The 22,155-nt window shown below is 67.3% G+C and overlaps 9 protein-coding genes across 9 annotated transcripts; 7 read left to right on the forward strand and 2 right to left on the reverse strand.

Moving 5' to 3' along the window:
• Positions 1–1,318: 1,318 nt before the first annotated feature.
• EMIHUDRAFT_308528 (hypothetical protein) lies at positions 1,319–1,998 on the forward strand (the record flags this gene model as incomplete). Its single annotated transcript, XM_005770600.1, has 2 exons — positions 1,319–1,402; positions 1,567–1,998. The coding sequence occupies 2 exons, from the start codon at positions 1,319–1,321 to the stop codon at positions 1,996–1,998; spliced, it is 516 nt and encodes a 171-aa protein (XP_005770657.1).
• Positions 1,999–2,307: 309 nt separating this feature from the next.
• EMIHUDRAFT_53580 (hypothetical protein) lies at positions 2,308–3,057 on the forward strand (the record flags this gene model as incomplete). Its single annotated transcript, XM_005770601.1, has 1 exon — positions 2,308–3,057. A coding segment is annotated over one exon (750 nt), but the record flags the coding sequence as incomplete, so codon positions are not given.
• A 976-nt stretch (positions 3,058–4,033) lies between these two features.
• EMIHUDRAFT_196369 (hypothetical protein) lies at positions 4,034–4,812 on the reverse strand (the record flags this gene model as incomplete). Its single annotated transcript, XM_005770602.1, has 2 exons — positions 4,034–4,078; positions 4,270–4,812. 2 exons carry the CDS (start codon positions 4,810–4,812, stop codon positions 4,034–4,036), a joined length of 588 nt encoding a protein of 195 aa, XP_005770659.1.
• An 846-nt stretch (positions 4,813–5,658) lies between these two features.
• Positions 5,659–6,570, reverse strand: EMIHUDRAFT_196370 (hypothetical protein; the record flags this gene model as incomplete). The annotated part of the gene is made up of 3 exons (XM_005770603.1): positions 5,659–5,778; positions 5,871–6,050; positions 6,121–6,570. The coding sequence occupies 3 exons, from the start codon at positions 6,568–6,570 to the stop codon at positions 5,659–5,661; spliced, it is 750 nt and encodes a 249-aa protein (XP_005770660.1).
• A 445-nt stretch (positions 6,571–7,015) lies between these two features.
• On the forward strand, positions 7,016–8,785 carry EMIHUDRAFT_447986 (hypothetical protein; the record flags this gene model as incomplete). The annotated part of the gene is made up of 5 exons (XM_005770604.1): positions 7,016–7,546; positions 7,834–7,881; positions 7,957–8,020; positions 8,103–8,246; positions 8,316–8,785. Coding segments are annotated over 5 exons (1,257 nt in total), but the record flags the coding sequence as incomplete, so codon positions are not given.
• Positions 8,786–9,845: 1,060 nt separating this feature from the next.
• Positions 9,846–11,780, forward strand: EMIHUDRAFT_425928 (formaldehyde dehydrogenase/S-formylglutathione hydrolase; the record flags this gene model as incomplete). Its single annotated transcript, XM_005770605.1, has 9 exons — positions 9,846–10,015; positions 10,310–10,370; positions 10,442–10,564; positions 10,636–10,691; positions 10,760–10,835; positions 10,942–11,010; positions 11,153–11,279; positions 11,359–11,423; positions 11,572–11,780. 9 exons carry the CDS (start codon positions 9,846–9,848, stop codon positions 11,689–11,691), a joined length of 867 nt encoding a protein of 288 aa, XP_005770662.1. The 3' UTR covers positions 11,692–11,780.
• On the forward strand, positions 11,764–12,879 carry EMIHUDRAFT_196374 (hypothetical protein; the record flags this gene model as incomplete). The annotated part of the gene is made up of 5 exons (XM_005770606.1): positions 11,764–11,786; positions 11,874–11,952; positions 12,092–12,442; positions 12,530–12,638; positions 12,842–12,879. 5 exons carry the CDS (start codon positions 11,764–11,766, stop codon positions 12,877–12,879), a joined length of 600 nt encoding a protein of 199 aa, XP_005770663.1.
• Positions 12,880–16,068: 3,189 nt separating this feature from the next.
• EMIHUDRAFT_447989 (hypothetical protein) lies at positions 16,069–20,490 on the forward strand (the record flags this gene model as incomplete). The annotated part of the gene is made up of 11 exons (XM_005770607.1): positions 16,069–16,751; positions 16,825–16,861; positions 16,934–17,029; positions 17,169–17,288; positions 17,407–17,469; positions 17,513–17,732; positions 17,948–18,084; positions 18,262–18,504; positions 18,544–18,754; positions 19,067–19,726; positions 19,799–20,490. Exons 1-11 carry the CDS (start codon positions 16,123–16,125, stop codon positions 20,488–20,490), a joined length of 3,108 nt encoding a protein of 1,035 aa, XP_005770664.1. The 5' UTR covers positions 16,069–16,122.
• Positions 20,491–21,161: 671 nt separating this feature from the next.
• EMIHUDRAFT_461379 (hypothetical protein) lies at positions 21,162–22,129 on the forward strand (the record flags this gene model as incomplete). The annotated part of the gene is made up of 1 exon (XM_005770608.1): positions 21,162–22,129. The coding sequence occupies one exon, from the start codon at positions 21,162–21,164 to the stop codon at positions 21,933–21,935; it is 774 nt and encodes a 257-aa protein (XP_005770665.1). The 3' UTR covers positions 21,936–22,129.
• Between the last annotated feature and the right edge of the window lie 26 nt (positions 22,130–22,155).

Genomic DNA, 22,155 nt, shown 5'->3' on the forward strand with positions numbered 1-22,155 from the left:
CAGGAAGAAGAGAATTCAATAGCACCGGCAAGAAGAAAGCGCGGCGCTCATGCTTGGTTCGTCGCTCTCTCTTCTTTTTCCTTGTTTTTTTTTCCAAAGTGAACTTGCACACGCGTTTCTTCCGAAGTTGCTCGCGCGGGCGCGCTGGCCTCTCCCGCTCTCCCACCGCCGGCTCTGCCAGCAGCTCCGAAGGCCAGCATGCGCCTCGCCACCATCCTGTCTGGCCTTGCCGTGCTCCTCCTCATCTACAACCTCCGCACTGCCGCCTCGCTCTGGGACGCCCCGCCGCGGATCATCGCTCCGGCGACGGTTCGCGCTCAAACGGGCCGGCTCCAGCCGTTGGTGTCCGACAGCGGTCTGGCCACGGCGGCAGCGCCCATTCGCACGTTCGAGGCCCCGACGGTCGTTGCCGACCCGTCGGCGGGAGCACCCCGAGTGCTGGCCGGCAAACCGCCCTTTGAGCCGCGAACCCCAAGCGTGTGCGGCGGCTCCGGCCGGTCGGGCGTTCCCGTCACTCCGCGCGCCATCAACTACCTGCCCGCCAGCTGTGAGGGGCCTCCCGCCGTCTGCGCCGCGCTCTCGGCCGTCGCCCAAGCGAGCCAGCAGCACGACGGCGCCGTCCTCCTGCTCGTCGCAGCGCACGATGACGCGTCTGAACTCGCGCCATTCGTCGAGGTGGCGGGCGCACCACCGACACACAACACTGCACCCGCCATCGCTCGCGCATCCTCCGCCACCCCGCCCCCGCGCAGACTGCCGCCGCCGTCGGAGCTGCCCCGCGCCTCCTCGTCGCCGCGCTCGACGCCTCCGCCTCCGCAGCGGCAAAGGCGCTCTCGCCCGCGCCGACGGTGCTCGACGCTGCGCCGCTGCTGCCCGCAGGCCTGGCCCGGCCGGCGCGGAAGTGGTACTTGGCGGCGGCGCTGCTCGCGGCCGGCGCGTCCGTCCTCTACTGCGACGTGCGCGTCCGCCTCTCTGCCGACCCGTTTGGCGCGCTCTACCACGACGCGGACCTCGAGGCGCCTCCGGACCCGTCGGCGAGCGCGGGCAGCATGCTCTTCGGCGGGAGGTGGGGACGGAGCCCGGGCGAGCGGGGCTCGATGATGGCGCGCAGAGTCGCCGAGATCAGCCGCTAAGATCCGTGCCCGAGAGCCACCGGGAGTCGCCGAGACTCGCCGAGACGGCGAGAGTCGGCCGCAGCCCAGGCGAGCGAGGGCCCGAGGCTGGCGGGCCCGAGGCTGGCGCAGCCGCAGAGTGGGAGGCGGTGCGAGCGTCTCTGACCCCGTCTCGCCCGCCGGTGCAGGTGGCGGGCGACCACCTCATGGGCTGGTCCCAGATGTGCGAGTCGTACGCGATTGGGGCCGTCTCGCCCCGCCTCTGGTTTGCAGCCGCGTCGCACGAGTCGGTGCAGCCCGCCCGATCTCCTAGACACTTCCTAGACACTTCCTAGACACTTCCTAGACACTTCCTAGACAGACAGTCGCACGAGTCGGTGCAGCCCGCCCGGCAGCCTCGGTCGGTCGGCCCGCTCGACGGCACGTCCGTCACGCGTCGATGGCGTGCCCGCAGGTGCAGCTCGCCCGCCGGCTGAGCGCGCGGCTCGGCGGCGCGCTCTTCGGCGACGAGGGCATGGTTGCGGGGGGGATGGTTTGGCCGGCGCACGAGGCGGAGCCGTACGTGCTGACGGAGGAGCTGGTCGGGCCGGCGCACGACGGCATCACTCGCGCGGGCGCCTCGCTGCGCGTGCTCGAGGGGCGCTGCTTTGGCGGCGGGAAGGTCGTCGCCTCGCTGCCGTCGCCGTCGAGCTCGAGAGGCGCCGCGACGGACGACGTCCTCACGGCGCGCGCCTTCCTGGCGAGGCCGCAGGTGCTCTCCTCGGGCTGCGGGGCGACGCCTCTCGCGCCGCCAGAGGAGGCGATGGGCGAGGCGGGGGCGGAGCGACGGCGGAGACGGCGCCCTCGATGGCGCCTCCCTCACGCGCCCACGGGCTCGCTCCCGTAGGCGGGCGCCTCGACGACGGAGAAGGCGCCGTTCGAGCCGTGGGTGCGGCACGAGGGCTTGCCAACGCCGCGGCCGCTCAACTGGCTGCCCGCCGCTGCGGCCGCCGGCGAGGCGTGGCCGCGCCAGGCCGACTGCGAGGCGCACGCGCTGCAGCCGCTCTGCACGACTTTGCGCACCGTGGCGCGCCGGACGGCCCACGGCGGCGAGGTGCTCGCCGCCGCCGCCAGCGAGCACGTTCCCTGAGCTTGCGCCTCTCCTGCGCCTATCCCCCGCCTTCCCTGAGCCTTCCCTGAGCCTTCCTGAGCGTTGCAGGTGCTCGCCGCCGTCTCCAACAAGAACTTGGTCGGTCCCGGCGGCGCGCTCGACCTCTTCCTCGACGGACTCAACTCGGCCAACATCACGCACGCGCTGGTGGTCGCCCTCGACGAGCAGACCGGCACGTGGCTCGGCCGGCGCGGCACCGCCTACTACGAGCGGCGGCTCGTCTCGCGGACCGGCTCGACCGACAACCACGCGACGTCGGGCCTCAAGTTCAAGGTGCTGATGGACTTCTTGTCGGTCGGCTGCTCCGTCCTCCTCTCCGACGTCGACGTCATCTGGCTCACCGACCCCTTCCTGGGCAGCCTCTACCGCGACTCGGACGTGGAGGGCATGAGCGACGGGTGGGACGAGCTGACGGCGTACGGCCACCACCACGGCTCGGGCGCCTACCGCGTGCACGCCCGCAACTCGGGCATGTTCTTCCTGCAGTCGACGGTGCAGGGCCTCGCCATGGTGACGCGGCTGGCGCGGCGGATGGAGACGGAGGGCGTGTGGGACCAGTCGGCGTGGAACCAGGAGCAGTTCCACCCGTCGCTGGGCGCGATGACGGCGGTCGGCGTGTCGGCGCGCGTGATGAACTACCTGTGCTTCGAAAACTCGAAGCTCTACTTCCGCTTCCTGCGACACGACGCGCAGCTCCGCCAGGGCTTCCGCCCCGTCTCGATGCACGTCAACTACCACCCCGAGAAGCAGCCGCGCATGCGAGACTTGTACAACTACTACGTCCTCGGGAGCGAGGGCTCGCCGCAGGACCTGACGGGCATCTGGAAGTGGAACGGCGGCGAGGGCTCCGCCCTCAACACCGAGTGCAGGGCGATCAACACCAAGGCGACGCCCGACGCCAGCAATGCGATTGTCAAGCGGCTGCTCGGGCCGGCGGGCGCGGGCTCGAAGCTCGACTGGGGCGGCTGCGCACACTGCGTGGAGCTCGCTCCGGACGGGGCGCTGAAAACGCCCTGGGGGTCGGGCCGCTGGGGCGCAACCTCAACCATCCACTTCCCGGATGTCGCCTTCGCGGCCTTTTTCAACACGGTGCACCTCCTCCGGATCGCGCCGAACGGCTCGTTCGTCTCCACGCGCTGTTCCGACGGGGAGGGGCTTCGTGGCGCGTTGGTCAGCGCGACGTAGGCGCGGGGCTAGCCCTCCTGCTGCCGCTGCATCGCAGACACTTTTCTAATTCCCCTGCGTGTGTGTTCCTTGTCGTCGGTCCCGTGAGGAGATCCGCTGGGGGTCTTGGGTCCCGCCGCGCACCGGCCGCGGGCCGCGGGGGGCGTTTGTGTTTTTTGTGACATGATATTAATATGTGATTTTGTCTTGATTGCGGACGGTTCTGAGACAAACCTCGTACATACATTCTCCTACTCAGCTGCGCCTTGTCCTTGTCCGTTCCTGATCGACCCCGTGCTGGCATGCGAGAATTCCCCGGTCCCGCCAGGCTCGCACGATGCAGCAGAGCGCCACGATCATCAAGAGAAAGGGCAAAACAAGCATGTTGTGTGCACGGCCCTGATCACCTCTCGGCACACCCTTGCGCTGGCGAGGCGCGCGACTGCGGTGGCGCAGCTCCGCGGAGCACGCCTTGGAGAGGCACTCGAGCGATGCAGTCGCGGTCGCAGTGTCGAAAGCAAGCATCTGGTCCTTCGCCAGAGGCACCTGAATGCAACGACGCAGCAGTGTCAGCGAGTGACACAACCCAGAGATCGTCTCAGTGACGTTAGAGCGGCGCCCACACGCGCACATCGCTGCGCGCGGCGCACGCCTAGGAGCAGCGAACGAAGACAGGTTGGAAAATTCGGAAGACAGGTTGAAAAAATCGACGACTAGCAGTCGCGTGCACGCCTCGCCGCCCCGGGCGTGCAGCAGAACACATGCGCCCTCGCCATCGAGAGGCTCGGATGCGACCCAGAGTCGCACTCCGCCACTGCTCTCGGATTGCAGAGCGAGACTCACCGCCCGCTGTTCACCCACCACGGCGGCCTGACTGTCAAGGAGGCGAGCAGCTGCAGCCCGCTCAGTTGACCCGGTAATGGCAAAGTAGAGCGATGGTGGCTCGTCATTTGCTGCGGTTCTGAATCGCGTCACGACGGCTGTCCGGCCGTCTGAGGCGGCAAAGTTGAGTGAGCCGTGCGAGGCACCAGTGAGCCGTGCGATGGTGCCTTCGATGTCACGCACCGTCCGTCTCATCGCGCCGATCACTTCAGCCGGTTCAAACTCCTTGGAGCGGAGACACACGTCGCCGCCGGCAAGGTGTTGTGCAAACAGTGCGCCTGCAAACTCTGAGTCGGTCTCGCCCGCCAACAGGCGCCGCAGATCTGGGCATCGCAGCGCCGAGGCAAAATGCTCACGCCAATCAGGGACGCCGCCATTGTGCATAAAGAGGAGGGGTCCAAACTGAAAGGGGTGGCGATTGGCCGCGCTGCGATCGCCGTCGGTCGCTGCGCGGATGTGGGCAAGCACCACCTTGGAGCGGGCCTGGCTTGCAGCAGCCAACATTCCAGGGTGGGGTTCATGAGTCGCCGGCAGCACTGCGGGTTCTCCTGACCGACAGCGGCGAGGAGACGTCTCATTCCACCATCCAAGTCCGAATCCGTCCATGTTCATCTCATGGTTCCGCTGCGCCGCAGTCCTCGCGTCGAACAGCCGGGCCTCCGTTGCCCGTGGTGTCAGCGGTGGCGAATAGGATTGCCTTGCAAGAGAGTGCGGTGGCTCCGTCACGAGCTCAGTGCCGCGAGACGCCCTTGTTCCTGCTACAACCGCCCAGCGGCACCCACACACTGAGGGTATGCTGGACACGACTGCAAGGAGTGCTGGACAGCGCACGGCACGAACCATGTGTCACAGCGGAAGCGGCGCCACGAAAGTGGCGCCGAGAGACGCTTCCAGGTGCAAGGCGCAAACGTCCACGCGCTCGTATAGATCGTGCGTCCGTTGTCGGACTCGGAGCGGCCTCGGACCCGCAGGCGACTGTCGGCAATAAGTAGCCGCGATAACCCTGGCAGTACAGGGCTTTGTGCAGCGTGCTGCGTGTGCGTGGGTGGGTGGCCAGCTCAACTTGAGGGTGACCCCCCGAAGCCGAACCCATAGAGTGCGTGCCACCCGTGGCCGTGCCAGCTGCCACCTCGCTCCTCGGCCCATGTCTTGCCTTCGTTCGGTTCGATACATACCGTGTGCCCACTTATCGCATATGCTGAGTACAAACTACAATCAGCTGTGAGCTGAACAGAATCCCCGCCGCCGCGGCGCGGCGGGGTAGGTGTGTGGGCAGTGGGGAAAGGAAAGATACACGAAACGCAAACGGCCACGTGGGGGAAAGATACGGAATGGCTACCGCTAGGGAGGTTAATGTGATGTCACCGTGGTTTGATCCCCGCCGTCGAGTACGGACGGTTTGCTTCGAAAAACGGGACCCTCGCTGTCCCGCCAGAAGAAGTCCACCGATACAGACCGCCGCGTCACAATCTCGGCGACCGCGAGACACCCTCACCGGGGCTCAACCACACCCTCGCAGCCCGGGTCCGCATGAGCCTCGGCAGGCCGCGCCCGCGCCGCACTAGCGCTGGTCGGCGGCTGCCGACTGGCGTTGCGAGCGCGTCAGCCGCATCCACAATGCACTCCTCGTCGCCAGGCTCGCACGCGTCGGCGGCAAAGGAGGCGCACACGTAGCCCCACACGAGATCGACGCAGTTCGACGCGAGCACGCGCCACTGCAGCGGCACGTTGTAGATCACGACCTATTAGTCGGCTGGACTACATTCAACAGTGCATCGTGCAAACAATGGCGCCGGAACCGCCGGGTAGGACGTTGGCGGGCGTCCAGATGCGCAGGTTCGCGCCGAGCATGGGAACGAGCTGGCGCCGGACGGCGGCGGGCACGTCAGCGGGCGCGCCGCCGTTCGTCAGCACCGACGCGGGGATCTGGTACAGCGCGAACACGATGGGGCACCACACAGCCTGCTCGAGCGCCAGCGAGACCGCCGTGTGCTCGAGCGCCCCGCCGGGAAGCGGCGAGACCAGCGCGTCGGCCGCATCGTAGTAGGTGGTCCAAAGCGCGCCGGATCCGACGCCGGTGGCAAAGAAGCTTGCCGTCCTCCGCAGCGCAGGCGCCTCGCCGCTGCCCTCGCGGGACTGCGCCGCCAAGTCGCCGGCACCCCAGATGAGGCCCTGCGTCAGCGCCTTGGTGGGCAGCGGCGCGGAGGCGAGCAGGTGCTGGTAGAACTCGACAGGGTGGAAGAGCATCGCGTGGAAGAGCATCGCGTCCTCGCTCTACGGTGCGAGACCCACTCGGCGCTGGGTTCCAACTTTTTGCGGGGTGTGGTATGGTTCAAGGGTGGGGGGTATGGTCCTGACCGCCTATCCCGTTCCTGCATTGTCAGCAGGCGTGTGATGGTATCAAAGTGATTTTACCAGACCATCCAAAAAGTCCGAACCCTCGGGGCGCGGTGGAGCATCAGGCTACCGCTCCCGGGCGGCGTCGTGAGCGGCGGCCACTTGGGCTCACGGCGTGAGCGCGCCGAGATCTGCGCCGCGCCACTGCTCGACCTCGTCTCGGACGCTCCGCAGGGGCAGGAGCATGCTGCCACTGTTTTTTGTCAGCAGCATGACATTGACAGCGAGGCCATCGCCGCTCGCTCCGCTGTTGCACCATCCGCTGCTGCCGCCCGCATCGCTCAATCTGCTTTCGCGCTCGCCGCCTCGCATGTCCGTCGAGTCGCCTGCGGCCGGCAAGGCGGTCGCTCCAAGCGGAGACTTCACTCCGCCGCCTCCGACGAGCTCACTCGCGGGCGCCATCGCGCTGGTCGCCGGCACGACCGTCGGCGCAGGCATCCTCGCGCTTCCGGCCAAAACGCTGGCCGCGGGCATCGTTCCCACGACCGGCACGCTGCTCGCGTCGTGGGTGTACATGGCCTCGTCGGGGCTCCTCATCGCAGAGGTGAACGTCAACACGCTCTGCGCGCTCGAGCGGTCCGCCGTCTCGCTCTCGACGATGACAGAGGAGACGCTGGGTGTGGCGGGGTCGCGGGTGAGTTCGCTCGCGTACGTCTTCATCCACTACACCCTCCTCGTCGCGTACATGCTGCAGGGAGGCACACTCCTCCTCGAGCTCGGCGCGGCGCTGCCTCCGCTCGCGGCGCTGCCCGCCGCCACCGCCGGCCCTCCACTCTTCGCGGCGCTGCTCGGCGGCGCGCTGCTGCTGTGCCCGCCCGCGGTGGTCGAGAAGGTGAACGCGGTCGCCGTCGGCGGCGTCATAGCCACCTTCGGGCTCCTGCTCGGCCTCGGCGCGCAGCAGGCCCCCCCCGCCGCTGGCTGAGAGCCACGCCCCACACGCCACGCCACCGTCCTGCAGGCGCGCAGCAGGTCGACCCGGCCCTGCTGGCGCACGTCGATGTGCCTGCCGTGGTGCCGCCGCCCCCGCCCCACGCCGCCGCACTCGCCGCCGCCGCCACCGCCCTGCGCAGCTGTGCCCGAGCCTCCTCCTCCGCCCCGACCCGCCTCCCCGCCCCGGCCGCCCCTCAGGTGCCCGCTATCCCGGTGATGGTGCTCTCCCTCGTCTACCACAACGTGGCGCGCGGCCAGCCGCTGCTGGCTCGGCTGCGGCCGGAAGAGACGACCGATCGCAATGCCCCGCCGTGAGCACAGGTGCCAACCATTTGCTACCAGCTCGGCTGCGACCTGCCCCGCATCCGGACCGCCATCCTCGCCGGCGCCGCCGCCCCCCGCCCTCCTTCCCCCTCGCCGGCTGGAAGGAGATTACCTGTTCACGCGTCTCTGCCGCGCGAGAGCAGGCTCCGCCATCCCCACCCTCATGTTCATCGCCTGGTGCGCCGTCATCCTCGGCTCGGTGCCCTTCGACGCCGCCGACGCCGCTGTCGCGGCGGGGGAGACCTTCGACCCGCTCGCGCTGCTCCGCTCCTCGGGCGACGCGTTCGGCGAGGGCCCGCACGGCCTCGGTTGCGCCTCGGCCGCGCCTCGCCATCTCGGCCGCGCCTCGGCTGTAGGCGAGGTCGTGCGCGTCTTCTCGCTCCTCGCCGTCTCCACCTCCTTCGTCGGCTTCTACTACGGCCTCACCGACTTCTTCGCCGACGCGCTCGGCCTGGACCAGCGCAACGAGCGGGCGGCGGCGGCGGGCGGCGGCGCGGCGGCGGCGGCCGGCGCGGGGGAGCGCGGGGAGGAGCCGAGGGAGGAGGGGGACGCGGCGGCGAGGCGGACGCCGCAGCAGCGGGCGCTCCTCACGGCGCTCGCGCTGCTGCCGCCGCTGGGCTTCGCCCTGTCGGACCCGTCCATCTTCTTCTCGGCGCTCGACAATGCGGGCACCTACGGCATCCTCACGCTCTTCGGCATCATCCCGGCGGCGATGGCGTGGGCGCAGCGCTACGGCGACGGCGACGCGGAGCCGGGCGACGCCGTCGCGCCGGCCGCGCTGCCCGGCGGGCGGGCGACTCTCGTCGCGATGATCGTGGCGGCGGGCGCCGTGGTGAGCGTCGAGACGTGGGAGAGGCTAGCCGCGGCGGGGTGGGCGGGCGCGTAGCGCCGCGGTACACACACTGTGGTGGTGTGAGAGCAGGCCTAGGAGTAGGTGTCCAGCGATTGGCCGCTTTGCGTATCTCGAGACCTCGAGAGAAAGCCACCCGCAGGCCTCCCCGTACCCCGAGGGCCCAAGTCAACAATAACACAAATTCTTCGAGGTTCACCTCGGAAGCCCTGATAAGATCCTTCGACTTAGGGAGCGGTTCAGCTGCTCCTGCTGCGTGCTGGGCGGGCTTCAGGCTGGTGCTCACGCGAAATATAAAGGAATCGACGCGATGGGTACAAAGCATACAACAAGAGGAGAAAGAAGAGGACGGACATCAGTGATGACGAAACAGAAGCTAGTGCAGACGAGGGCAGGGCAGACCCGGGGACGGCGGAGTCGGAGCAGACGGCATCGGCTGCCGAGGAAACGTTGGGAAGAGGCACGAGGAGGGCGGCGACCTCAACCGACTATGCTCTATGGAGGACCCGTCACCAGACGACGCAGGGCGGACGACGGGGAGGCGGAGCAGACGCGCAGGGCGAGACGAGGGAGGGAGCAGGATGTTGCGGAGATCAGCAGGAGGATGTACGACGAGATTAGGAGCAGCAGGGACCCGAGCGCCGAGGGACCATGTGGAAGACGGCTAGTGCTAGTCCCCCATCGGGAGGACGACCCCGGCTAGTCGCCGACCACACCCACAAAGAACCCTGCACAAAGACCGCAGGGCGGGGACCTGTTCCTTTTTACCCATCTCCTAGTAGAGGTGTCCGTTTTATTTATTTATTTAAGCCCTGATAAATGAAAAAAACCGTGCCGCGCCGCGCCCACACCGGAAACTCGAGCGAGCCCTTTCAATCTGCAAGCCGCGGGCGGCTCCAACTGTCAATGTCGTCTCGCATTACCGGTACGCGGGCCTAACTGCTCTCTCTCCCCCCCCCACTCCCCATCGAGACTGAGCCCCCGGTGAGCACGGGCTGCGGCGCGACCCTTGCCGTCCCCGCGCACGCAGGTCACCATGGCTGCATCCAGAGCTGCTTTGTCGTGCGCACTCGAGCAGCGCGCAACGGTCGTGCCTCCCTCGTCGCCGCGTGGAAAGGGCGTGATGCCGGACGGCACCTCGCGCTTCACCCTCGCCAAGGACGGCTCCACCGTCTACCACTTCATGGGCTGCTCCACATTCGCAGAGTACACACTTCCTAGACACTTCCTAGACACCTCCTAGACACTTCATGGGCTGCTCCACATTCGCAGAGTACACACTTCCTAGACACCTCCTAGACACCTCCTAGACACTTCCTAGACACTCCATGGGCTGCTCCACATTCGCAGAGTACACACTTCCTAGACACCTCCTAGACACCTCCTAGACACTTCCTAGACACTCCATGGGCTGCTCCACATTCGCGGAGTACCACACCCGCCTCGCAGAGGTCTTCCCGCCCCTCTCCCTGTTCGGTCCACCCCTCTCCTCGCCCGCAGGTACACCGTCCTCGCGGAGATCTCGATCGCAAAGATCGACCCAGCCGCGTCGCTAGAGAAGGCGCCTCCTCCTCCCGCCACAGCGCACCTCGACCGTCCTCGGGCGCTCAGACTGGAGCGGAGCCGACGCAGGCGTGTCTCTTCGGCTGCGGCATCTCGACCGGCCTCGGCGCCGTCTGGAACAACGCGAAGGTCGAGCCGTTCTCGTCCGTCGCCGTCTTTGGCCTCGGCGCCGTCGGCTTCGCTGTCGTTCAGGCGGCCGAAGCAGCAGGCGGCCTCGCGCCGTCCTGGAGCCTGCCTGGACCTCGCCTGGAGCCTTCCCGCAGGCGGCCAAGGCGGTGGGCGCCTCCCACATCGTCGGCATCGACGTCAACCCGAACAAGCGAAGACGCGGCTCCTGCGAGGCGCCGAGCCTGGCCGCGCTTCCACCCCGGGCCTGCCCGAGCTTAGGTTCGAGATGGCCAAGAAGCTCGGCTGCGACGTCTGCTACAACCCAAAGGACCACGGCGACGAGCCGATGCAGCAGGCGGGCGTCGGGGGGGCTCGCGAGAGATCGCAATCTCCCGAGAGATCGCAGTCTCCCGGCCCTGGCGCAGAACCCCAACCCCCACCCCCCACCACCTCGGCCGCAGGTCTTGGTTAAGAACTCGCCCACCGGCTTCGGGTTCGACTACACCTTTGACTGCACCGGCAACGTCAACGTGACCGCCCTCCTCGGCGCGCAGTGCGGCGGAGGGAAGGGCGCGGCTTCACACCCGTCTCTGCGAGCAGGCGATGCGCTCTCGTGCAACCTCGTGCAACCTCGTGTCATCTCGTGTCATCTCGTGTCATCTCTGCGAGCAGGTGATGCGCTCCGCTCTCGAGGCGGCGCACCGCGGCTGGGGCCAGTGCTGCCTCGTCGGCGTTGCCGCGGCGGGCAAGGAGATTGCGACGCGCCCCTTCCAGTTCATCACCGGCCGCCGCTGCTTCGGCACCGCTCCCGCCGCGCCGCGGCCAGAGGCGGCGGCGAGCACAGCGCGGCGGTCACGCGTGGTGTGTGGTGAGAGCAGGCACCGCGTTTGGCGGCTGGAAGACGCGCGACGCGATCCCGATGCTGACCGACAAGATGATGAAGGCGAAGGGCAGACCCTTCCGAGACTCTTTGCGAGACGCCTCTGCCCCCACCCTCTCTCGCTCCTCTCTCTGGCCCTGCCGGCTGCGTCCCGGGCTCACACATCTCTCGCGTCGCGCCGCCCTGTGACTTGTGCGCGGCGTGTCCGCAGGGCGAGATCGCCGTGGACCACTTCATCACCCACCGCTTCAACGGCGTCGGCGAGACGACGAAGGCCATCGACGCGCTCCACTCGGGCGACTGCCTGCGCGCGGTGGTCCACTACTGCTGACGGACTGACCGCGGTGCCGCGGGCCTGCAGGTGCTAGTGTGGTGGGTGAGTGTGCGTAGGTTGGGTTTCGCAATGCTTGAAACCGCGTCCGCCTCGTGTTTTTTTTCGCCGCGGATTGCGGCGGCCCTGGGGGCCGCGCGAGTAGCTGGCGAGTAGAGGCCCCGGGCCCACCCTGCACCCAGGCGGCTGATGGTGCTCCCAAGCCTGCCGATGGACCTCCTGCCAAGCATCTGCTCGCACTTGCGCGTGCGCGACCTCATGGTCATCTCGCGAGCAGCGCGTGCCGACGGCAATCGAGGATCTCGACACGTGCTTTGCTCTCGGGCCCCGAGCGGCACGCGCTGCGGCATCTCTGCTTCCAGACGGGTGGTTTGGACTCTGCGCCATGCTCGTCCGCGAGGGAGGTGCGTGGATCGGCGATCTTGGCGTGGCGGCACCGCGCCGCCGCAGCTCCCGTGCCAACGACATGCTGCTGGGCTCAGCTGAGCGTCCGTTGATGCTGGGCCCTGACCACCCAGATTTTCCGATCCCAAACATGTTCATGTTTCGCCCGGTGCAGCGCACCGTTCTCTCGGTCGCCGAGTTTGAAGAGGCGGTCGCCGCAGCCGATCCCTTTGACACCATCTGCATCGCGGCCGACCTGAGCTTCACTCAGGCGGACATCGACTGCGGCATCTCCTCACTACAGAAGCCGCTGCGCCTCATCGGAGCCGATGTTGAGGCGCACGCTGAGGGTCACAGATTCGACAACGTCAACGATGGTGGCTGCTGCGGGGGCGTGCATTTTCCGATTCGCTAGCACATTCTGCGCGTGCCGAGCGACACCTTCTACGCCCAGGCTCCCGGTATCGCTCTGGTCAATCTGACGATTTTCGCTGGCAACATTGACGTGGCCGTGGAGCCCATCTGTGAAGAGGCGGTCTTTCCCGCCCTCCAGATTCAATGGGGTAGCGTGATGATACCTTTCTCGGGGGCTATGATTACACTGGCCAGACGATTCACCCGTGGCGGCACAGCTGGAGCCAGTGACGGGCGAGCCGACTGCAGGAGGCCGACGCCGTCGTCTCCATTGCGCAGCCTTTGATTGCGCACGTACATGTGTGAGCTGTGGCGTTTATGTGAGCTGTTGGCTGTGTGGGTCCGCCCGCAGGCGCGGTACATCCCGAGGCGGTGCACGGGAGCTTTTAGAGTGTAGGTGTGTCGAGTAGGGCTCTCGCCGCCGACGTGGGAATGCTTGTAGATATGTTTGTTAAACGCCCAAATGGAGGGGGTAGGGGGATAGGGGGTCTGCACAGATCCCATAAACCCTACCCTACCCCTCACCTCTCGAACCAGGCTGGGGGAGGGTTGCGAGAGTCATGGCTGAGCGGGAACGCCGCCCGTCGTCACGCGACGGGTTTGTGCTCGAGGTTGGCTTTCTCGTGAGACACGTGCACACCGGCCGCCTCCACATGATCATCGACATCGACTTTTGGGGTGGCGCGCATGACATCGGTGGGCACACGCTGATCACTGAGGAGCTGGTGACTTCAGACGGACTCCCCCTCGACTCGGAGCCCGAAAATTCCGATTCGGACGAGGTTCCGATGCCAGAGGCGTTTGCTGACGAACAGGTATACGCGCACGAGTTTTGCGGGCGAAACGGGAGCTTCGAACGCACCTCTTTCTGCGAGCGGTGCGACATCTACTTTTGTCCCGAGTTTGTGACGTGGTGCTTTGACAGCAAGCCGGAGCGGGAGTGGTTTGAGCTTGCGTACATCAACAAGTACAACCACAACGATCTGTGGGGCCCAAGGCTGCATCGCCGGAAGTCTTCCTGCCAGCGCTGCGAGGCAGACCGCCCGAATGGATTTGTCCTCTGGCAGCAAGTGCGCCGCTGGCTTCGTCTGCGGTCCGCGGCCGAGTACTGGAGCCGACTGGCGCACCACCCAAAGTACGTCTCCACGCACGCAGCCCTGGCATCGGCTGACCTCGCGGCCGTTCTCGCGTGACCGACATGAGATGACTCCATTGCATGTGTGAGCTGTGGGCTGTGAGGGTCCGCCCGCAGGCGCGTTACTTTCCCGAGGCGGTGCCCGGCGCCGAGCCTTTAGGGTCCATGTGTGTCGAGTAGGGCTCTCGCCCGACGTGGGATCGACCGCGCGGTCCCGGAGGCCGCGGGCCATTAGCGGCCGGGGGGGGTCCTGTCTGAGTCGTGTGTCGGCTTTATGTCTACGGCGAGATGCCGGTCCGGCTGTTGGGCGTTTTTGTTCTACACCATTCTTCGGGCACGCAGCTAGAGCCTGAGCCGTACAGTACGCACGCGCCTTGTACGTAGCTAGCTGAGTGATGGCTCGCCGCGAGGCGAGAGTCTCGCGCCTCTACGTCTAGCCGCCGCACCTCTCTCTCTCGCTCGCCTCGTCGCCGCCGCCGGCCCTCGGTGGTCCTCGCCCTCGCGCCTCGCCTCGCACCCCACACTCTAACCACCTTGCACCTACTGTGACAGCAGTGAACACAAGTCGCAAACGAGTCTCAGAACTCCACTCCTATTCAGGGATCGCTGCTTGCCAAGCTCAGCGGTGGTGTAACGTCAGTGGTGTAAGAGGCGAGCTCGATGGTCGTGCCGACTGGTTCGTCGTGCAGGGACCAGGGAGGCGCTCGGCAGAGGACCAGTTGGGGGCATGAATACCATGTTGTAACCGAACTTCTCCACGCTGCGATCTGGCACGCCCCACTTCTCCTCAATGATGAAAGCGAGCTTAGAAAGTGCAAATTCCAGATCACCCACTCCGGGTTTTAGGTACAAGTAGCCCGGAATGCGGTTGCATACAAATGTATAGTGCTCCAAGTGCTACTTACTCTCTCTCACAGCAGACAGGCTCGACACAGGCGCGGGCTGGCACGTGCTGGTACAACACAGGCACGTTTTAAAAGAGCGAAAAAGCATAAAAAGAATTTGACAACAAAACTCTCTGCTCTCGCACAACACTGACTGGGAGAGAGAGAGAGCAGGCGGACATCGCTTCCAGGGAGGGGGGCGCGCTTCTCTCCACACCACATCCTAGGGGGGGGGTCCGACCCCCCCCAGAGGCTTCACCACATGCTGGGGGGGGGGTCACCGCCGAGGACCCCCCAGAGACTCGTGGTCAGACCCTCCGGGCCCTTGATTTTACGCCTCATTTCGCAGCATTTTCGAGGGGAAAATCATCCTTTGAAGCTACATGAGCCTTGAGACTGGTCAGAGTCTCCAAGATATTGGACTTTCAGCCACGATTTCACAACTTTGGGGGCAAAATCGGCTCTCTGGCGGCTATTCCTAGCCCACGAACTGCTGGGGGGTGCCCACCACATGCTAGGGGGGGGGTCCGACCCCCCCCACAGAGGCTTCACCACATGCTAGGGGGGGGGTGGGGCGTGGAGCGCGCCCCCCTCCCTGGAAGCGATGTCCGCCTGCTCAGACTATGGGTCGTCCAGAGTATCGACCTCAGGTTCCTCTGGCTTGTCAGCCGATCACTTGATGGCACACATATGAAGTACACAGCCATCGCCAACTCGCTGGTTGGGTTTCAAAAATCTCTCTCTGGTCTCTCTGCAAGGCCTCTCCCGACCTGAGGGCGAGTGTAGAGGATGTAGAGTGTAGAGCGCTGTAGAGCTGAGAGATGTAGATAGAGCTATCGAGTATGGACGGACGGAAAACACCCCCCTTTTATGCCTGACACCTGCCACCTCGCCTCGCCGGCTGCATCCCGCTCGCGGCGGTCGCCACCATCCCTGGGCACCGCCACTGCCCCTGTCCCTGCCGCCGCCGTCGCCTTCCGATTCCTCCCCACCGCCCGGCCTGATCCGCGGCGTGTGCAACGCCCCCCACGCACAAACATGGGCACACACCTCGGCATCGCCGACCCTGATGCCGCCGCCGCCGTCCCTGTCGCCCCCGCTTCCACCCACTTGCTTTACTGCCGACTCCAAGCGGGAGGCAGCAATAGCACGCAGACAGAACCCTGAGTGAGAACGTCGCCATCGTGTAGCAGGCAGGCCTGGCTAGCCGCGTGTTGGGGAGTAGTGTTTGTGCGTGTGGTGTACTCTCTCTCCACTCAGTGAGTGAGCAGCGCGCGATAAAAACAGCTGAAAAACCTCGGGGGCCAGACGGCCCTCCCCCTACTGTATTAAAAAGAACAAATCGCGAACCACCTGTGTCACACGATGATCGTGGCGGCGGGCGCCGTGGTGAGCGTCGAGACGTGGGAGAGGCTAGCCGCGGCGGGGTGGGCGGGCGCGTAGCGCCGCGGTACACACACTGTGGTGGTGTGAGAGCAGGCCTAGGAGTAGGTGTAGCGATTGGCCGCTTTGCGTATCTCGAGACCTCGAGAGAAGACCACCCGAGGTCGCTGTGTCATGTTCATCACGGCATTCTGGCTCGCGAGTGCGGCTCACGCCGCCGAGCTCACTGGCATGTCAGACGCAAAAATCGGCGCGCCCACCATCCTGTCGCTCGACAGCCCAACCACGCGGTGGACGGCGTCGACCGGCGGCGCTTCGCCGCCGGCTGGCTGCGGCTTTACTCGCGTACAGCCCAGCCCGGTTTCAGCGGTGGTGCTCGCGAGCGGCCGAGTCGAGGGCGTGCGGACGCGCGAAGCGTGCTGCGAGCGCTGCTGGGCCGAGGCGCTCTGCGTCTCGTCGCTTCACGACGCCGGTGCGGCGCTCTGCTTGCTGCAGACCTCGCCGGAGAGCGGCGCCGCCACGGTGCTGGCGGCCGAGGTTGACGAGGCGTGGACGCGGTGCGAGCCGAAGCGGGCCGACGGCCCGCCGCTCTCCCTCCAGATCGACGCCTCCGTGCCTGGCGACCTGCTCACCGACCTGCAGCGCGCCGGCGTGATTGGCGACCCGCTCCGCGAGAAGAACTGGCTCAACTCGTCGCTGTGGAACCACCACACGTGGACGTACACCGCGAGTATCAGCACCGCACAGCTCGGCTCTCGCCTCGGCCGGCCCGGCTCTCGCCTCCTCCTCGTCTTCGACGGAATCAAGATGGGCGCCACGGTCGAGCTCGACGGCGCTCGTCTCGGCGTCGCCGCAGACCAGTTTCGCAAAGGCCCCGAAGAGGGGTCGGGCGCAAGGCCCGCTCGCCACAACACCCGCGCGCGCGATCCGTAGGTTCTTGCGGTACTCGTTCGACGTCTCGGACCTCGCGGCGAGCGCCAAGCGTCGCGACGGCTCTGCATCTGCGAGACACGGCGCCTGAGCCGCGCCTCTGGGCCAATAGGTGGGAGCGCCGCGCACGCACACGCTGGCGGTCAGCTTCGACCCGGCCATTCACGTCGACGGCCGCTTCGCCGCGTGCACCGGCGGCTGGGACTGGGCGCCCGCCCTCCCCACCCCTCCCCACCCCTCCCCACTCCTTTGCTCGAGGCGGCTGGGTGAGCGGGTCCTAGGCGCCACTCTCGCACTCTCACCCTCGGCGGGATGTCCCGAGGTCACTCGAGGTCACCCGAGATTAGGCGCCGTACTCGCACGCGTACCTCGACGGCGCGCACACCATGTCCAAGGGGATCTGGAAGTCGGTCTACCTCGCCGCCGTGCCTCCCTCGAGCGCGGCGATCCTGCACGCAGTGCCCCAGGCCCCGCCGCCCTGCAGCCCAGGCCCCGCCGCCCTGCAGCCAGCCTCGCCGCCTGGCCCGCCCCGCCCCCCGCCCTTTGCCCCGTCGAGTAAGGAGGGCCAGCCCCCGCCGCCCGCAGATCTTCTACCGCGGCGACTACCCGACGGCGCGGCTCGAGGAGGGCGGGCACGCCGGCTTCCGCGTGGCGAGATGACCCGAGATCAGCCGAGATTAGCCGAGATTAGGAGGGCGGGCACGCCGGCTTCCGCGTGGCGGTGGTCGTCCACTTCGAGGCGGCGACGCCCCTGCGCGGCACGCTGCGTCTCGCGACAGAGTGGGGCCCTCCCTGTGCGCTCCCGCTCTCCCTCCCCGCCGGCGCCTCCAACGCCACAATCGAGGCGGCGGCGCGGGCGAGCGAAGTGCGCCTCTGGTGGCCGAACGGGCTCGGCGGCCAGCCGCTCTACCGTGTCTCCGTCACCTTCCGCCCCGACGACGGCGTGCTCTCTCTCTCTCTCTCTCTCTCTCTCTCTCTCTCTCTCTCTCTCTCTCTCTCTCTCTCTCTCTCTCTCTCTCTCTCTCTCTCTCTCTCTCTCTCTCTCTCTCCGTCCGCCAGCAAAGCCGTGGCACAGCGCCGGCGCCGCCCGTCAGCAGCGAGCCATTGTACAAGCTCTGCTCCTCAGGCGGCTCGCCCGTCACTGTGAACCGGACGGTTGGCTTCCGGTACGTCGCCCTCGTCACCGGCAACGACACCGACCCCTCCTTCGTCGCGCGGGCGAGCGGGCGCGAGGGGAGCGGCTCGCACGGCGCGCCGCTCACCGTGTCAGCGCGCCGCGAGGAGGGGACCACCCCACCCGGAGGAGGGTCGGGGTCCTAGGCATGCTCCTCCGCGTCAACGGGGTGGCGCTGTTTGCGCGCGGAGCGAACGCCCTCCCGACCGAGCGAGTGCGAGGGGCGTTGCGAGCCCCGCCCGCACCTTCGTTTAGCCTTGCCGTAGGTCATCCCGACGGACGAGCTTGAGGGGCGCTGGTCGGCGGCGGCGCACGCAGAGATGGTCTCGTCGGCGGCGGCGGCGCGCTTCAACATGCTGCGCGTGTGGGGCGGCGGCGCCTTCCTACCCGACGCGTTTTACGACGCGTGCGACGCACGCGGCTTGCTCGTGTACCACGACATGCAGTACGCCCAGTCGGGCCATTCGCCAAAGGCCACCCCTGCGCGGGAGGCGGAGCTGAGGCGAGCGGTGTGAACGGCGTCTCTTCACGGCGACGGGCGCGAACAGGCGACCGCGACGCAGGAGGCGGAGCTGAGGCACGCGGTGCGCCGCCTCGCGAGCCACCCGTCGATCGCGGTGTGGGACGGGTGCAACGAGTGCCAGGTGGTGATGGGGACGCCCACCGGTGTGTACGCCACATTCGTGATGACCGTGGTGGCGAGCGAGGACGCGTCGCGTGCGGTGTGGCCCTCGTGCCCCGCCGCGGGCTGGAGCAGCGGTGTCCGCACCCCTCCCGCCCCCTCCTCCCTCCCGCCCCCTCCCGCCCCCTCCCCCTCCCGCCCCTCCCGCCCCCTCCCGCCCCCTCCCGCCCCTCCCGCCCCTCCCGCCCCCTCCCGCCCCCTCCCGCCCCCTCCCGCCCCCTCCCGCCCCTCCCGCCCCCTCCCGCCCCTCCCGCCCCCTCCCGCCCCTCCCCCTCCCGCCCACTGCCCCTCTTGTGCTCGACTGCAGACACGCCCCTCCCGCCCCTCCTCTCCACCAAGGAGCCTGACCCGCCGCCGCCGCCCCCCACCTCTCCCGCCGCCGCCCCCAGGCGTGCGGCTGCTCGACGCGCTCCCAACCGGCCGCCCCCTCGTCACGCCGAAGTCGCGCTCGCGCATCGAGACGCACGGCCCCTACCAGCACGGCAGCGGCTTCGCCGCCGTCAACGGGGCCTCGCGCCTCGCTCTCTTCCCGCCCAACCTGCCGATCAAGCTGCCGGACGCGGCGCCCACCGGCCCGGCGCACCCGAACGTGTTTGCCTCCGAGTTTGGCGCGGTCGCCATGTCCTCTTTCGAGTCGATGGCTCCGACGCTCGCGCCCAAGCACTGGGGCCTCCACGCGGGCCAGCGCAGCGACAACTGCAGCGGCGGCTTCGAGCGGCGGTGCGAGGGGGAGAATGTGATGGCGGAGCGCAACTACCCGTGCGACAACATGATCGAGGTCTACTTTGGACGCGCGCCGGCGGGCTACCTCGACGCCACCGGCGAGGCGGTCTTCCGGCGGCAGCTCTACCAGTGCCTCCTCGCCCAGGCGCGCCGCCGCCCGGACCACCGCGTGCCCGCCAGACGGACTCGCCGGGCCGCGCCGCGTCAGCGCGCGCGCCCGCTGCAGGCGCTCAACGTCAAGTCCAACATCGAGGCGCGCCGCGCGAGGAACGAGCTCGGCATCCTGGTGTGGCAGCTCAACGAGATCTGGCCGACGGGCGGCTGGGGTCGCTCGGCGCAGCGCCGGCACACCTCTTGCCCTCCCCTCCCGCACCCCCCCCCCCCCCTCTCCCGCTTAGGCTCGCTCGAGTACGGCACCCCGGTCGCGGGCCAGGTGCTCGGCGGGCGGTGGAAGCCACTGCACTACCTGTACGCGCGCTCCGTCTTTGCGGACGTGGTCGCGGTGTGCGGCGAGGGCGGCGCCTGCTACGTCAAAAACGACGGGCCGCGCCCCGTCGCCGGCCGCATCGCCGTCCGCGCGCTGGAGTTTGCCAGCGGTGTCGTCACCCCCTTGGCCGCAGTCGCCGTCGCGCTTCCCGCGGGCGCCGGCGCGAGCGCCCGCTTCGAGATTGACCTGAGCGCGTTCGACGGCTCGACGCACCTCCTCATTGCGGAGTGCATCGACGACTCGGGCGCCGTCCTGTCGACCAACGAGATGCTCTTTGCGCCCCCGAGCCAGCTGCAGCTGCCGACGGCGGTGGTGAGCGCCGGCGTCGCCGAGGCCCCCAACGCGGACGGCTCGATCGACGTGGTGGTGAGCGCGAGCGCGACGGCGCTCTACGTCGTCCTGACCAGCCTGGCGCAGGGCCGCTTCAGCGACAACGCCTTTGCGCTCCCGCCGGGGACGGCCACTGTCCGCTTCCTGCCCACCGGCGCGCTCGACCGGTCGCTGCTGGTCTCCTCGCTGCGCGCGGAGCACCTGCAGGCAAACCTGATGCCGGCGCCTGCGGCGCGCCCCTACGAGCGGCCCCGGGCACATCTGGCGGCATGAAAACATCAAAGAGGGGGAGTGGGGGGTGCGGCGCGTGGTTCACTCAATTTGCTGCGAGGAGAGCCTCGGGCTCTAAAGATTTTTACAAGATACACAGCAAGCACCAAAAGCTCCCTCGCCTTTATGCTTTAAAGAAAACGCGAAAAGGAGAAAGAAACCATCTGCTGCTGGATGGACCTGTGGAGCGCATCTATAGGCCAAACTGCAAACAACTCTAACACTCAGACTCACACTCATCACTCTCTCTAGGCCTCGTAAAGAAAGACAGAAGCGGAAAACACAGACATCGCGGGGTACGGAAGCGTCAGGGTCAGTAGACAACCCAACCCCGGGAGATTGGGGCGGATGACGACGGCGACTGTGCCGCAGCGTCTGGTGCGCGTACGGTTGCAGCGCATGGTGGTTGGTGGAGACAGTTTGAGAGAGTCTTTCGAGACCATCTCTTGACCATCTTGCAAAACAACCTCACAGCTCCGGCTACTGCTCCCTCAAGAGAGGGGAGGCTGTTTGTGCGGTTCGGGTCGGTCGGCGTGAACCGAAAGAAAGAAGAACAAAACCTAATGAAAATAAAAATCTCCCCTGAAGGGTCGCAGAAACCTCCCTTGTCGACCTTTGGGGCATCTCCGGTTACGTAACTCTCACGCCTCCCCGCGACCGCCTTCTCTTCCTCGATGCTGTGCGCCTCGCTCGCGCTGCTCGCCGCGCACCGCGCTCCTGCGGCGCCACGCTCTCGCGGGGGAGCCAGATCGGCGGTCGTCAGCCCGACTACCCCTGCGCCGCTGCCTCTCGTCGAGCGCTTCTGGAGCAAGGCGGCATATCTCTCTCACCACAGCGAGGTGCTCGGCGACGCCCTCGCCTTCGCCGCCGAGGCGCACGATGGGCAGCGGCGGAGGTCTGGGGAGGCCTTCATCGTGCACCCGATCGAGGTCGCCATCATTCTCGCCGGGTGGCGCATGGACGCTGATGCGATCGTTGCGGGGCTGCTGCACGACACGGTGGAGGACACCGACGTCACCGTCGAGCAGATCGAGGGGCGCTTCGGCGCGGCCGCCGCGTCAATCGTCGCCGGCGTGACAGACGGCGCGGCGGTGCCCGCCTCGCAGAGCCAGCGCGAGCTGCTGCTCGCCATCTCGCGGGACTGGCGCGTGGCGCTTCTCAAGCTCGCCGACCGCACGCACAACATGCGAACGCTGGAGCACATGCCTGCCGCGAAGCAGGCCGCGAAGTCGCGCGAGACGCTGGACCTCTTCGTCCCCCTGGCCCGGCGGTTAGGCGTCGAGGAGATTGAGCGCGAGCTCGACCAGCTGTGCGTCTCGTACCTCGGCGAGGAGCGGCCTGATGGGCCGTCCCTCCTGGACAGCTTGCTCGAGGACGAGCGGATATGCCTCCGCCGCCAGCGGGCCTGCTGGCGCGAGCACCGCGGCGCATGCGCTTCTTCCGTTTGACGGACCATGCTAGTTCGGTTTCTGCCTATGCCATGGACATGGACGGCATGGCGACATTGTGTGTTGTGATGTGTATGTGTATGTGTATGTGTGGCCCGCGGCGGTGCGGGAAGAGAGTGGTCCTCTCCCGGCCGTGGTTGCCCCATGTGTGATCGTGTGATTTTTCGCATAGATTAGTTGCATACATTCTTGCTCTTGGTCGCTGCCTCTGCCCTCTCGC

The sequence above is a fragment of the Emiliania huxleyi genome (assembly GCF_000372725.1).
Source record: "Emiliania huxleyi CCMP1516 unplaced genomic scaffold EMIHUscaffold_4, whole genome shotgun sequence".
Taxonomy (NCBI): Eukaryota; Haptophyta; order Isochrysidales; family Noelaerhabdaceae; genus Emiliania; species Emiliania huxleyi.